At 35.3% G+C, this 16,796-nt stretch overlaps 1 protein-coding gene across 1 annotated transcript; it reads left to right on the top strand.

Moving 5' to 3' along the window:
- The first annotated feature begins 5,885 nt into the window (after positions 1 to 5,885).
- Positions 5,886 to 16,435, top strand: LOC135157951 (CUB and sushi domain-containing protein 2-like). The gene is made up of 6 exons (XM_064115157.1): positions 5,886 to 5,913; positions 9,422 to 9,604; positions 11,121 to 11,315; positions 12,031 to 12,216; positions 12,607 to 12,757; positions 14,035 to 16,435. Exons 1-6 carry the CDS (start codon positions 5,886 to 5,888, stop codon positions 14,222 to 14,224), a joined length of 933 nt encoding a protein of 310 aa, XP_063971227.1. The 3' UTR covers positions 14,225 to 16,435.
- Positions 16,436 to 16,796: the final 361 nt, after the last annotated feature.

Below are 16,796 nucleotides of genomic sequence, written 5' to 3'. Positions count from 1 at the left end.
GCAATAAAACACGCCAAAAACTTCTACATTTATTCACTACGTAATTTTCATCAATCATCTTACTGAATTTAAAAAATATATTTGAAATTATTTATAAAAATGATTTTTTAACGCCTACCTCCAAATTTCGGCCAAGGTACTCTGTCCGTCCAAATACTGCGGTGGAAATCACGCAAACAACAACTGAAATGCGATATTTTTTCCCTATCTAACAGTCTCGATTCAAGTCGTCTGTGCATAATAGGAAATTGTACCCACCCCCCCAAAAAAAATCAACAGGTTGCATCTCATGTATATACTTATAGGTGAAGTACGCCATCTTTTGACAAGATGAAGAAAGTAGACTAAACGAGCTAGAAAATAAAGCTGATTGACTGCGCATGCGTGATACGTTGACGTTATACAAGTATTTCCCCCGGCTGTTTTATTTTCTTCGAATTGTTTTTTTGATTTTTGCCACTCTAATAGAACTTCGATTTTTTAATACAAAAGGTTACACGCCTTTCCCCAAAAAAATGTAAAATTACACAAATTGTTTACTGCTCGCGCCTATTTTCACGTTGATGAAAAGCAATAAAGATAAAAATAATTGATAGGCGGGAACGGTGAGTTAATGCTATCAATAGTCCCAAGAGCGGTGAAGGGAAAGGGGTGCTATCAAGAGTCGCTAACCCATATTTCTTTCCAGAGGTCAAACCCAGATCATTGATTTTATGCGAGTAAGTGAGGTGGTCAAGCAGAATTCGTTAACCAATTATGGAAAAGGTAATTTTATCGTAAAATGTGATTTTCCTTTCGAAATATTTATGCAATTGGTATTAAATCAGCAATTAAATTTGGCTTAGAAAATGGCAATTCATTACGTTTTTATGAGGTGGGGGTAGCAAACTCTGACAAAAAAACAAGGGTGGAACAGCAAACCCCGGCATTTGTTTTACCCTGGACAATTTTTAAATGATGTCCTGCTCTCCTACTAGAACGAATATTACAATGAGAACTGTTCGGGACCTCAACGGGGCGTTAAATATGCGGTTCGTGTGCCAAATTTAAGGTGCTACGTTTTAACACCACTGTAGCCGATACCGGAAGATCATTCAATATGGAACAGTCAAAGCCAGAGGTACGTTGTAAACAATGATTATGTGCAGTGAAATGCCTCTGTGGAAGAAACGCCCACTCAGCCGGCCTGTAGCTAGAGTTGATGTAGAAGTTGATAATGACCTTCAGGTTTTGAAAATAAATAGAATCCAGTAATCACATGTACCTCGGTGCATATTTTCAACATAACAATCTTTGAAAATCTTAAACCCGATTTCTAGCGGAATAATAGATTAGGGGTATGAGACATAGATCCCCAAAGATGCCTAATCGTCTTTTGTAGGATAAACCAAATAATAATAATAATAATAACAAAATATCCAGACGGATCTCAGACTGATCTTCAAATGGCTAAAACTAAAATAATGTACACCTGTGACACATATCATTCGTGACCAACGACTTTGATTGCCAGCGAGCCTACGATAATTCTGTTTAGACACACTATCGAATCGATGGACTGTAATGCTATAGATCTAGGCCTTGATCTTTTATTTTTCTTTTCTTTTCTCTCCCGTTTTGCCACCAAGTTCATTTCTGTCAACTGGGGTTACGCATACTGGTCACACGCTTTTGCGAAAGACAATGTGAAAATAAAGGGTATTAAGGATATCCCCGTACTTTCGATGGGTCTGAACCCCCCCCCCCCCCGCCCACCAGCATGCCCATAGGTCGGGGCTCATAGAACAAAAATCCATGTGAACGTGATCGTTTGTCTTATGGCCATCATAGTCATGCTGCTTGCAGAGTATTCTGACCATGATGACTACTTACAACGGACTCCTGACAACTGATTAACGTGTGCAGATTCGGCTCGTTCGCGGACCTGATTCATTACAGAATAGTTAGAGGTCAAGGTTAATGGTGGCAGTTTGAGTCCACAGTATCTTTTTCATATAGATCACCTGTTTACGTACTGTACAACTCGGGCATGGGTGTTTTCAACTTTTTTTCAAAGCATTAGTGGGATTACTTTTACCTTGGCAGGATGATAAGTATAATACAGAGTGAGGAACTAGGCTACAGTGGTGTCTTCATCAATAAAAGCTGCTCGTTTTCTTTAGTGACAAAGCCATACCAAGCATTTGTTGCATGCCATAAACCAGGTAAGGCGTTTGACTGCGATTTCCTTAGTAGGACAAATGTCATTTGCTGGAAAGTACACAAAGGTGCAGATTTGATAGGAATGTATGAGATAATATATTCGAGAATTTTTTTTTTTCTTCAATTTTCCATGAATGCTACAGATCGTCAACGATTTTTTAATAGCCATTGCAAGTTTATATATCAACCCTCTTATACTGGTGGTGAATTCGGTGGAACAGTTGAAAGAGATGTAAAACACATTTCCTTACCATCGATATCCACAAGCTTGATGGAACTCGTCCTCTACCGCACGGACGGTCTTTGGGCACATGAAAAGGTACTCTAAGTACACAATTTATAGTATATGGGACCATACCAACACCTAAAGTACTCCACGCAATTATGGAAATTTGTTTTCGCTTGACCCTTTGACCTTTTGAGTACTTTCTTTTTTGCCTCACGAGAGTTCGTTGCATCTCTATCCACCCTATGATTTTGAAATGATGTGCACTGTACTCTTGCCTGATCTGAAAATCGGGCTCGGGAATACGATTGATTGGTACTTTTCATTACCTCGGCAGGCGTGAATTTGAGCATCGATTATGTTATCATGATCAGCGTGACCTTTGAATTTTTATGACCTATTTTTAGCATTGTAGTCTGATCACACTGACTCTTGACTTTGAAATCTGGGGTCGTGAGTTCGAATCCCTGCCACTGCGGAATACGATCCATGCTGCATTCACGCCAGGTCACGTAAATGGCTAGCTCGAGGAAGAGATCCTTTTTTAACAAAAACAGCTTTTGGCACGGATGTGTAGCCGAGCTTCATCGGGGTTGTGTAAAGGCGCAATGAAATCCTAGAAATGTGGATATTTGCGCAAATATAAACTACGCTTTAGGCCTATATAGCAACTTATACTTTATACTTCTGTAGGCTTATTTTTTTCTTTCTTTCTTCTCTGTGTGTATACGACGACCAAACAGTGTATGAACAAAACAGTATGTTTTCTCTATTACCTATATTTTGTGTACAGTGTGCCCCCGTCTGATTGGAGCACATTGATGGGCTATTTCTCTTAGAGACATACACTGGAGAAATGTTGAAAATGTCAACGTTGTTTTCGAATATCTAGCTTTAAATGAAGGCACATGGCAGGGAGGCAGTTGAGGTCTACTTTGTAGGTAACTCAAGTTCTGATCGCCATAGGTTTTGTATTATGTGGATTGCTTCGAATTTCTTGGGATCATTTAACTGGGAGCATGGGTTAAACTAGGCGGCACGACTAGTATGTCATAATTGGTGAGCTGAACGAATTTGTACTAACCAAAGCTGTACGTTCCATACAGCCTCATACAAATACCAAGCATTTATCGACTGCCACAAACCAGGTGAGGCGTTTGGGTAACTGTCCAACGATCATGGGCATTCAAGACCCTACCCCTTCCCTACATAAATAAATAAATAAAAAAATAGAAAAAATATGGAATAGACATTTTCGTACATACGATATGAGCAAATGCAGAGTAATCCCCTTTTCTACTAAAATTGTAAATTCATAGATTTAGAAATATTAATAATGGGAACTAGCTTTCAAACACAGAGCCTCGTTGTGTGTAAATTGCGGGAAATAAAATCGCTTCCTCGGCCTATAGGGTATGCACAGGCAATATGTTCATGCATTAATTGGAACGTATAAGCATCTGCTTCCTTGCGTCGAAATAAGGTTTTTTTTCAACGACTCTTCTACATTAATGTTTATAAACACGAATAATAAAGATGTAAAGTAATTTACAGCAAATTGAGCAACTCGGCAATTAATTGGCGCAATGGGACAATTAAAGCATTTACAATGGCAATGGTAGTGGTTTCTACTTGCACTTTAGGCAAAAACCTTCTTAAGACTCTTTTTTCAGATTGATTCAAATATGTATAAACAGAATGTCTATGTTATGGAAAGAAAAAGAGACGCACACGAAGGAATGAATTTATATATTTTTTTCCAAAGTTGGACGAAATAATCGCCCTCAGGTGGTGACTCTGGTCCACTCGTGATACATCCATGATACCAAGATGCATGTATTCGGCTTTTGAAAGGGAATTCATGGTTATTCACGAGGCTCTACCGTTAGTTTCTTGGATGTCTGATCTAAGTCCACACAGAGACATAACCATTTTGTAGAGATGTCATTGTGTAGTGGCTGAATCACTTGACTCCGAGGTTCTGAACCAAAGGTCGAGGGCTCGCATCTCACCTGGCGCTAATGGCATTTATCAAGTCAAATATCAACGTTTGTCACTCTCCACCAAGATGTTAAATGTGTACTCGATGTGATGGAAAATTCAATGTGATTAAATTGGCATATTAGCACCGATACAAACGGATGTAGGTTCAGGATGCTCTCCAGGGAGTGGAGATGATGCATTTTATGTGTGGAACAGTGATAGATCGAATTGCCAAGGTAATAAGTACAATACAAAGCGCCTAGAAACAAGTAGTATAAAACTCTATATACATGTATATATCATTTTTTCATGAGCATTTGCCCTGTTATAAGAACAGTGAAATATAGCATGTATCATTAGTTCAATGACAATTACTCCGAGAAAAAAATGGCAATGTGCACTCCTGCGCTTACGGAGAAACTTCACAAAGCTGCACGTTTCGTACATTGTCAGAAAAATACCAAGCATTTGTCGGATGCCACAAATCAGGTGAGGCGTTCGGAAGAGATTATATTGATATTCTATGATTTATTTCAAATGCAATGTCAATACTGTTATAGCTTGCATATGTGTTTTTGTAACCGATTTCATTTTATCAACCGTTGATATTTAATCGCACTAAGGTCAGTAATAACATCACAATACTAGTAGATAGAAGCTCTGATTTAAAAACGCAAGGTTACAGTAAACCGTGTATGTCAAGATATGAATCAGACCCACTTAAATTAATCATCCATCTACTTGCAACATACGCATTCCACCCCCACCCTCTTTATTCCGGCAATCTTGAGGACGTTTAAACAATAAACATGATATACAACGTGCCAACCATGAATGAAAATCCCACATTACAAAATATACTTTACGTTCAGTCCATTTCATAGCCAGTTTAAAGTCATGGAGTCCTATCATACGTTGTATATACTGATGAAATTATTTCATCCAACTTTCAGTTTAATCATGAAAAATAAAGAGGCTCGGCGGTAGCTAGTGCTGTTATGGGCAAGACGTAATAATGAGATGTAAATACGCCATGAAATGTATTTAACATTTGAAATTGTGAATCCTTTCCCTTTTTGTCATATTGACGTGATCGTCGGTTTGCGAAGTCTTTAAACTCAGTCATTCAGCTTTTTTCTACTCTGCGAATACTGATGCAACATACATGACATAATGGGTTTTTTTTTCTTCAAGAATTGTAAATTCCGACAAATTTAGGTAGAGTAAAATGTGGATTTGACTGATACCGCCGCATTTACTATTTCTGAAATAGTTATGAATGTTCAAAGCTAAGTCCTTTCCATCGTATGTACTACACATTTGAATAATTTATTGTCGTATACTGATCGAAGTTCGTGGATAATTTTCGAGTTAACCAAATCTGCACGTTCGATACAGTGTCATTGAAACACCAAGCAATCGTGGGATACCACAAACCAGGTGAGGGCCATATTGTAAGGCAGGAGCCTCGATAATGTGTGTACGTAAGAGTGAGTATGCACGTAAGAGTGATAATGAAAAGTAAAGAGAGAGGGGGCGGATTTGGGTGGGGTCGACCTATTCATGTAAACATGGAAAAGAGAACATAGTTTCGAAAGAATATTCAGCTCTGCTTGTCGAACATTCGGCTCACCGTGAAAAAGTCGCTGAACACGTCTTGCGAAAGTACAACATCGTTATACCTTGTTGCCCAGATCGAGCTTCGTCACCGTCTTTGCAACTTCAAAGACGTCAAGTGACACACAGACATGGGAAGTTCATCCAAGGTAGGAACCCAATGATTTCATTTTTATTATATTTTAATGTTATACTTCTTCAATCCAATGTATATACATCTCGAATTGGGTGATGATGGTGATTATTTTTTTCAATGTTTATGTGGCATTATAACTTGAGTTTCCTTTGTTGCATTCCATATGACGTAGATCTGTAAATATGATATGCTGTAGAAAATGTGCACATGATATTAAATTTTAGTGACGGTTTGATTTGAATTTAAGTTTCTTCTGAAAGGCTGTCTGATTGCAATATAAGGATAGTACCTTGGAACAATTTATGAATGTAGAGAAATTATATATTTTACAATGCGATGATGTATTTTAGTTTTGAATTAACTGAATTGAGTCATGTACACTCAGGAGGCAAATTAAGCAGCACATATTAACTGGACAACTGAAATATTAATGCAGAAGCGAACCAATAGCGCCATATAGGGTCTTAAACTACTCATACCTGGCCAGTTTCCTGACCCATAATGCTAGTGTAGTCTGGTAATATAGACCCACTTAAATGATAACAATTTCAATTAACTACACAATACATTTATACCGCAATACTTGTGTTAACACGTAGCAAAACATTTACTTTTCCTCTAAAAAGATTTTAGTTTCTCTATACATATACAGTAATAGGTCAATGTATTCTCTGTAGTATTAGTAGGTATCTGATAAAAAGTATATTTTAAGACTATGTATTTATAACACACAGTATACGAGAGACCACACACACAGTTCACCCCCCCCCCCCCTTTAAAGCGGCTTATCCCTATAGCAGTATTTAGAAATATTGAAATATAGATAAGCCTTACCACCTGCCTTTTGCTGAGACGAAAATAAATATTGCTTACTCTGTAATGACGCAATTTGATAGTGAGATGGATTTAAATAATCAGTTTATTCTAGTATTTATTACTTCAAGGGTTCTTAAGTTATAAAACAAAATTAAAACATCTAGTAATTGCATTGCAAGAACAATTTCAAATCTTAAATACGCCTCAAAGCAAAAATATCAACAAATAAATTAAAATACTATAAAATTGAAACACTGTATTGTTTATATTAATTTGATATCATATAATCATATACGCACATCTACTATTGCTTATTTAGGATGTAACTCCAGTTTGACAAAGGGTCGGCATTTGTTGTCACGGTAAGTGTAATATTTTTTTTGCTTCTAATATCCACAGCTAATTCATATTAATTTTCAACATAGATCACTGCTCAAGACTAGTTTTCTTTTTTTTTCGCTTCTTTTCATAGACAATTCCCTCGCACTCTTAGCCTGGAAAATTAGACATCCCCTCACAACTCCACCTACACCACGCCTACAGTTGCAAGAAGTAAGAGAGCATGGCATGCACTGAACACCATCTAAACATCTTCGTTGTGACTGGACTTCTAAGAAAACACCAACCATTTGTTACCAAGATGGGGGAGATTTTACGATGATATTATGAAAATAATGCATTTAAAGAGGCCAGCAAAAGTATTCTTTGCTGTGTTTTTCTGTACCTTGATACTGCAATTAGTACTTGGCTCTGCTCACGTGGCTACTGCTTAGGAAGCAACAAAGACTCAGTAATTTTCTCAGTTACCATTGATTTCATCTGTATCAGTGCTTTAATCCGCAAATTACATTTCGTTAAAAATAGCTTACGAAAGCTAGTTCCATCTAGTTAAACATCGCCCGTTACGACAGACTATATTCTCACTACAGATTTCGGGGATGCACTTGGTGAGCGGGAAATGAAAAGAACATAAAGTGCAATAATACCAGACATGTCAATGGTGAAGTTGGAAGGGACTGTGTATAACTTAAAATGTCATAAATTTCAACGATAACTCATAAACATGGTTCTAGAATTATTGTATGAGTACACTTGTAATCATCTGCATTATTAACGCGAGACAGGTTACATGTTAGATAGCAATTCAATATGTTTGACGAAATTCAACATTCCTACTGTGATTCAACTTTCAATGTACAATAATATTAATTCATACTTTCGACGTCTGCTTCCTTTACAGTCATTTCTAAATCTTAATCAGATTAATCCAATCTCATTGAGACGTTCTTTCATAGACAGAACGCTCCATTGCTGCTCTCCTTTAATACTGTACATAACATGAAAAACAATTATGTTTTACATTTATCATAGAGCTATTAATAGCTCCATGCATTCATCATTAATATGATGGAGTGGCACGCTCATTGAAAGTATTTTTTTATCATCGAAATTTACGTTACTATGTTGTCTCATTGTTATGGATATTGTTGTGGTATTTTGATTAATAAAATCAGTCTCAGTATTTTGAATAGGTGTATATTTGGTGTCACTCTTTAATGACATTTTCAGTAGGAGCAACAAATAGCCCCCCAAAAATATATATATGTATATGTATGTGGCGTTTATTGTCCGGGAAAGGAAACTCATTTCCATATTTGTTTCCAGCTGGTCATTGGTTCTTAGTAATATGATTTTGCCTGCGAAAAAAAACATTCAAAAACAACTACCTAACATATTTTTAATGCGTGCATTTGTCGATGTCACTTTGTCAAATAAGGCGCCTGTGCATAAAACGTTTGCCTGTGGTTTTCCCCCATGAAAAAAAAAATATGTTAATAAAACAAGACAAAACAAATCGGAGCTTTTCTTTCATGCAACAGGTCAATTGATTGTGTAAATGCAATGTCGATATATGTTTATGGTAATCAATGTACTTGTTCAATATATATTTTCATATGTATATAAATACGGCTTTGCTCTTCACCTTTACTTTTCTAAAATTATTTGATTCGTTTAAATGAAATGACAATGCAATAATCAGTGTCCCTTTTAAAGTTTGTTTAATAATGTTTAGTTGAAATATTAATCAACTGTTAAACGCTAATAGTTTCACGATCTGTAATAGAGAACATATCTTACAATAAATTGATACATACAAAAATTCAATATTTACCTTATCAATGTCCAAAAGCAATAATTAAAGACTGGGAATACGTTAACAATGACTAAATTGTAGTTTTGATATTTGATAAAAAAGGGTCACATTTCCAAATGCCCTAATAGGTAATACAGTCGAAAATACGTGGTGGCTGCAAAAAGGAAGGATGTGGAATGTGCCAAATTCTGACCAAATATCTGGCATGTATTCATGTTGATTATGAACACGGCATATTCCCCAAAACATGTTAATATGTAAATGCTTCTTTAAATTGTTCTTTCAGGATCCATACAATGTAGCGCCCCTTATTTGCCTCACCACTCCTGGGTCAACGTTGCTGAACGTAATTATGATTTTGGCTCAAGAGTGACCGTCACATGCAATACCACTAATGAGGCATTCAATTTGCAATGTCACAACAAGGGATTGTGGAGCGGACCTGTCGTGGTTTGTCCCGAACCAGCCGGTGAGTGTTCTTTAAATGTTTAATTAGAATGCCAATTCCATTATTCATACGGTGATCCCTCATGTAAAAGAACGAGAACCACATACATAAAATAACCAATGTTACCAGTCGTTTAAAAAAATACTTATAAATATATACATAATTGTATATATATATATTATATATATATATGCCTATATCATGTACAATGAAGACATTTAAAACCACATTAACTTTAACGTGTCATATCAGTAATGGACAGTGTCCCTCATGCTTCTCATACTGGGTAGTTTTGGCCAGCTTGATATCCAAATAGACGATGGATCTACCATTGCATAGATATACTGAAAAAACGTGGGATAATCATTATATGACTATTAGCCAAATAAAAAAATAAAGTTTCGAACATGAGCATGACGTGATAAAAGGTATTGCTTGATAATGAGTTAATGTTATTTCCAAAGTAATGTGGTTTAATGAATAATTGATCAATGTTGAAAATTTTTTTTTTCTTTGTCATCAACTAATGACAACCGCCCCCTACACGTCATACCTCCATCATGTCCATATCTCTAGTGAAGGTGTGACGATTTATATAATGTTTTGTGTTCAACTTCTTCAATTTAATCATATCTTTGTATTTCTAAAATTGCACTTAATGTCATACACGTGACCACCCGAGTTTGGTTCAATTTATGATTATCAGATATTAATGACAATCCTCTTATTTGTGATCATTGATATCATTATTGTTAACAGATTTACGATCACTACTACCAGTATCATTTGCATTATTATTATAATCATCATCATTATTTTTATTATCATCTAAATCACCACTATCATCATAAGTATTATTTATATAATTATCATTATTATTATCGTTATTATTTTATTATTATCAAACATTTCAAATTGTTTTGTCAATAATGGTCAATAATGCTCGTACCATTAATACCATTCTTATCATCATCATAATTTAAGTAATATTTTTTTCTATTGAAATAAATGCATTTTTACGATTTTCAGCGGTGTTTTATGATAAATATGTCGCCAACGGGTCAAAATAGAGTTAGCTAACGGGTGCAAAGAAGATTGCATTTTTATACTGAGTTTAAAGAATATATAAAGTATTTGAAACTATTCCTTTTTATTTTTATTAGGGATTTGTAAGTGTGCGCTATGGCAAAAATGTATATGTGGATCCTATTTTGTTGTTCTTCTCCCTCTTCATCATCTTTTTTTTTTCTCATTTTCTTTTTCATTTATGTTAGTATGTTATTCTACCATTACAGTTGATTTTTTTCTTTTGCTAGCTATTGGCACAATCAGAAAATAAATAAATTAACCCTTGTTTCATGTGTCTGCGCGGTGTCTTAATGTGATTGTTCTAACATTACACCAGATTCGTCTCTGTCTTAATTATTGCCGACATATTTGTTAGTATGCAACGTTAAAAAAAGCAATAAAAGTATGATAAAATGCTTAAGAATATTTTACTCACTGGTATTTATATCCTCAAACTTTTCCTCTGCAGCTCCTGTGTCCGCTCCTACTGGTTGCAATGCTCCGGCGCTGCCCCCTTTCTCATCTGTCCACAACCTTGCTCTGTCGTACAAAAATGGTGACAACATCAACGTTACGTGTAATGAGGATACCGATTGGTTCAATTTGACATGTAGGAATGGGACCTGGATGGGGCAAAACATTGTTTGCAGTGCCCCTGTCGTCGGTAAGATAAATATAATTTATATTAAAAAGACCTCCTTCAGAGGATATAGAAATACGCGAAAACAGCCGCTGTTAGAGTTACGCCAGCTGCACCAACTCCTGTAAAGCAATGGCTTCAGCCTCTAAGACGGCGGCGCGATTAAGTAAATGCATAACGTCTTGACTAAAAAGATATATAATATGCCTACCCACATCGACAACCACTCAATAACCCGTTCAAACACAAAAATAATCAAGAGTTTCGAGCATGGACAAAGATAAGTGTATAAAACAAATCTCTGATTTGAACCTTGAAATATGACATTTTAGCGAGGTTTGTGTGAGGGGGGGGGGTGCACCGCTTGAAAACAAATTTTCACAAAGTTCTTTACATGCAAACGTGGAAAACCAATTAACAATATTTTGTTAAGAGTAGGTCTGAATTAAGTGATATATCGATCAGTACACTTGTGTAAGTTTGATATGATTGAACCTCTGCCAAATCTTTATTTAGGTTTTAAATCGTAAATTGATAGTTTTTCATTGAGATCTTATACTGCATAACATAAGGGTTTCATTAGCTGTATGTCACCCTAGCCAGTCCCCGCATTCAACAGTTTGAAGTTGTCTGCGTAATTTACTATGGGGTAATAATTTTCAGTAACACATCGGTCAAACTTTCCTCCAATGGAACCATGACCATTGATAAGTTGTATCTCCCACTTCTTAATTTACAGAATGCAATCCACCTATACTACCGAGTGCCTCATCCATTCGAGCTGTCAAATCTCGGTACAAGGTTGGCGATCAAGTCAATATCACATGTAACGACGACCCTGATTGGTTTGTGTGGGAATGCAGTAATGATGGCATGTGGCGTGGGGAGCCCATAATGTGCTCACCAATCCGCCCAGCACCTAATGGTAAATTGATTTCTCTTTTGACCATAATACACATTATTTATTTTGCATTATTTTTTTCAACAATTTGTATACTTTATAACATGATAGATCTACACGCATTTCTATAAATATATATATATTTTTACAAATCCGTGCTGTAACTATTCGGAACCAAGATTTGACAAGTGTGTGAGTATACAATATGTATAATAATTTGTCGCCGACGTTCGTATCATTAGTTTCATATATATTTCCAATGTGAATACGGATAAAATATATATCATACATATTATACATTAAGTAATCCGGTATAAAATATTAATAATTTCCATCGTCACTATTACATATTTTTTCAATTCAGAATCTATTTTCTTTTTGTCTGATACCAATATGACCTTTATTATCATACAGATGAAAACCCTGGAGCTCCAGCACCCATAATAAACCAAGTCAACGGAACTAGCAAACGAGAATTCTTTATCACTGGCCTCCTTGTAACAGCCGTCATTTTGTTTATCGTTGTTCTAATGAGCTTGGCGATGTTCTTCATTTTTGTGAGAAAGTGAGTCTTTCAAAAATTAAATGTATGTTGTCGACACCAACATCTTACCCCCATCAGTATAAGCACATTTAGTCTGGTTAATTATATTTGAAAGCACACCTATAGGTACAGTTTAGCTATTTAGAAATTATATAGAACACATCCCAATGCTCCTGGCGACAATTTAGAATTGACAATAAAAATATTTGTCCCAATGAAAGTGACACGAAATACAGCTTGGTGGGCACTGATATTGTGACTTGTAAATTTTGATAATAAATTCTACCTTCAGTAATATATTTGGAGGGTTTTATGAAATCTTACCTTAATCGCAGATACATTGATTATAACGATGACGTCTAAAGGAAAACTGGAATGTATTGAATGTCAATTATAAATAATTTTAAATTGAATTGCATTTACCGACAATTCCAAATAATTAAAAAATATAAAAATGCAATGCGTTCAAGTTATCCCTTATTTTTCATTGATTAATTAATTCATTAATTAATGTATTTGTTTATCATCATCACATGCCAATACGTGGAACATTTTGTATAGAGCAACGCTAATAACGAGAACATAATATAGATAAACATTGCCATAGATAGGGAGGGAACGGGGGGTGGAAGATGAAACTATACAGACCGTGGACCTACTAAGAAATGTCCTCTTTGACACTGCCATGTTTGATTACCTTTATAGAGATAGCATCGGCTTTCATTGGTAAAACCGAAATTATTATATTCGATTTTAATATACCATCCGTCTGAGTAATTATGTTACGGACAGGTAAGATGGGTTTACTTATTTCTGATTGATCTAATGCCAATTCGTACAATAACCAACTCGTCTAATATCATTTGGTCTACCATCAGTTCGTCCACCCTCCAAAGGGTCTAACTGCCGTTTCGTCCACTCACCATTTCGTCTAATAACAACTCGGTCCAATGACCATTTAGTCCATGTACCATTAGGTCTAATTTGACCAAGTCAAAATGAATGGGAAAAAATGAATATTAGACTAACTGCAATATTGCAAAATATTGTGAAATTGCAATAGACAAACTGGTGATTAGACAAAGTGATTATTGGACCAAATGGTTCATGGACCAAAAGGTTGATAGAAAAATGTTGATGGACAGAATGGCATTATACTACATGGTATAAGGTCGACCGTAAGATAATTGGACAAGTTGGCAATTTACCGTCAGATGGACATAATTTTTTTTCCTTTTTTTGTATTTGTTTTCTTCATTTTGTTACTCGTTTCATGTTTCTTAATTTGTATTATTCAGTCGTGGTTATGGCTTGGTATCATCATCAAAAGAAGAGATCAATGGGAAAGGAGAAAGAGGACCGCTACCTGAAGTTCCTGAAGGATATGCAAACTATGTTGCTGGTGAACAATCCCTCTACGTTGAACCTTACCTCAAGCAAAACGGAGATCCAAGCCCCAGCTACGAGGTCTACGAAAAACCAGTCTGAATTAATTGCGTGAACTGAAACCACCTCTTTGTAGAGAGAAACTGAAGTGATTTCGATTTGTGTATACAATTGAAGCATCTCCAGATCTTCTCACTACATTGTGTTGATAATATTTATATTTTGCTTAGCTTTTAATTACTGTTTAATATCCGGAAGCTTTGGATTTGTGAGAAGGGATGTTTTTGTGTATCCATGTCATTGTGCAACCTAGGTCTATATATTTTTCCGAAAAGTGAAGTATGCGTTCCTTTGTGGAAAAGGTAAGACTTATGGCAATTTCATAGTGAAAGTTATTTATTAAACCATAATCCCCCCATTAATAAATTGCTTTATTGTTCGTTTCCTAATTATTACGTCCAGGAAATTTCTCCTACATGTATAACTAATATATATCATAAAACATATAAAGTTGATGCACCATAGTGTATATGAGTAAGTGTGTGTGGATGTACGGAACTTATATGATTGTAGAGTGAAAAACGTTTAAACTTAGTTTCCCAAATTAATTATTCAAAACAAAACTTACATTGTATTTAATCTGTAACACGGTTATAAATCTCTATTGTGCATGTTGTAGGAAGATACGCCACAGATGATTTTTTAACATTACACTGCAAAAACTCAGGTGTTGATTTAACACCAGCCCGGACTCTATATATGTCCACACCAGAGAAGTATTGAAACAACACCAGTTTGGAATCAAACTCATGCTGTTTTAATACTAATCGGTGTTGTATAAACACCTATATGGTGTTAGACCAAAACCAAACTGGTGTAGTTTAACACTTCTCTGGTGTGGACATACATAGATTCCGAGCTAGTGTTAAATCAATACCGGTGTTTTTGCAGTGTACGGTTAGCCTAGTTGTAGACCTCCTCTATGCTTTGAAATACATAATTTAGCAGAAGGCAATGTCACCGTACGATTACCACCAATGGTTCTTTTCGTATTTAACTGTATGTCTCTGTATTGTATATGAAATAAGATTCAAATAATTTATGTGTATATTCAAGAATAAACGCAAAAACATATGTTATAAATATGTGATCAATTTAACCGATTGTAATGTAAACATGAATGCTAATCTCTGAAGAAAAAAAAACACACAATAGCTATTCATCCTTTGGAATAAAATAAACACGTATTCCACTGGTTGATGGCCACAGTGATATGGGGACGAAAGGGGAAAAAGACCGATTCATAGGTAATTTGGAGTGGGCATTAGTTGATGTTATGTTTCTGACAATTCGTAATTTGTTTACATTTCGAGGATTTAGAGGCTTAAGCAAGTTCAACAATATCATGGCGTCTTGTGCTTTTATCAAATAAAACAATACATTCAGGCACAAATAAGGGTGTGTGTGGATACTGCAAAATTATGTCTTATTAATGAGAGAAGATTAAACAAAATAATGAATAATGTATTTTAAAAAATCGGTATAGACTTGGCCAACGTTCAGCTTTTTCTTAAATTTTCAGCTTGAGGGGGTTTAATGTGAGAAGAAGTACGAATAACCGAATCCGATACCTTTATCAATTTATTTAAAATTACAATTGGCAAATCTTTTTTTCCATCCGTTGTGATTCATGATTTATGCGGTTACATTAGATTTGAAATAATAATTGTACATGACAGAAATAAGGTTAATTGCTGCCTTCTTTTTTGGACTCCTGAATTCGCCCTACTTGGTAAATTCGCGTTTCGTCCTCAAGCGAAAATTGCTTGGTTTAGTTATAGGTGTATCCACACTGTCTACGCATCCAATTGCAAACGCTATTCCTGACGCAACATAATGATTTCAATCAATTTATAGAGATAGAGGAGGGGTGCATGCTTTTGTGAGGAAAACACGCTCTGGTAGATGCAATGAAGGACTTTCATTTTTTTCTGTTGGGACTATGTAAATATTTTGTTTTCACTCTCCTTAATGTTCTTGTTTTATTATTGCTTCGGAAATCGGAACTAAAATGCAACTAATAGTAATACTAATGCAAAGAAAATGTATTTACTGAACCTACAATTAAGTACTTTATAACTATGAATGTTGGTGGACATTATGGGGAGTAATGCCCCGTGTAACCTTGTCATTCGAACAAACAGTAAAAGAGTGATTCCCCAGTTTTTCCAAACCGTGTTTCTCATCGAATGAAATAAATGTTTAAACTAGTGATTATGGTATCCACAAATAAGCGAAGTTTAAGACATTGATTAAAAAAGAGTACTATTAACAAATACACGTCTGATAGTGCATTTTGTTCACCATATTCACGGTGTCCGATAAGTTTCTGACTTCTCTCTACTCAGTTTATTCAAGTTAAATGGTATTTTGGTAATATTAAAGAAAGGATGAGCTGGTTGATTAATTATCTATAACTATTTTAATTCATAACGAGATAGACACTATTTGCTCTACCGAAGTCTGATGGTTAGTCTCGGAAAGAAAATAGTTGAAAGATTAATGTTTTGAGATTTTTATGGATAGCCCAATTTACCTAAATGGGGTTAAAGATAAATAATGGCAATTACAACAATTTGTATTATACCAACAATAATAACGTTTATAATAATAA

Source organism: Lytechinus pictus, unplaced genomic scaffold, assembly GCF_037042905.1.
Source record: "Lytechinus pictus isolate F3 Inbred unplaced genomic scaffold, Lp3.0 scaffold_20, whole genome shotgun sequence".
NCBI classification, from domain to species: domain Eukaryota; kingdom Metazoa; phylum Echinodermata; class Echinoidea; order Temnopleuroida; family Toxopneustidae; genus Lytechinus; species Lytechinus pictus.
The sequence above is the reverse complement of the archived record's forward strand: the minus strand, read 5'-3'. Positions and strand labels throughout refer to the sequence as shown.

Coding starts and splice junctions, on each gene's coding strand:
- LOC135157951 (XM_064115157.1), top strand. CDS start 5,886: ATGTGTGTACGTAAGAGTGAGTATGCAC. Junction 11,316..12,030: donor TTGCAGTGCCCCTGTCGTCG/GTAAGATAAATA, acceptor CTTAATTTACAG/AATGCAATCCACCTATACTA. Junction 12,217..12,606: donor AATCCGCCCAGCACCTAATG/GTAAATTGATTT, acceptor ATTATCATACAG/ATGAAAACCCTGGAGCTCCA.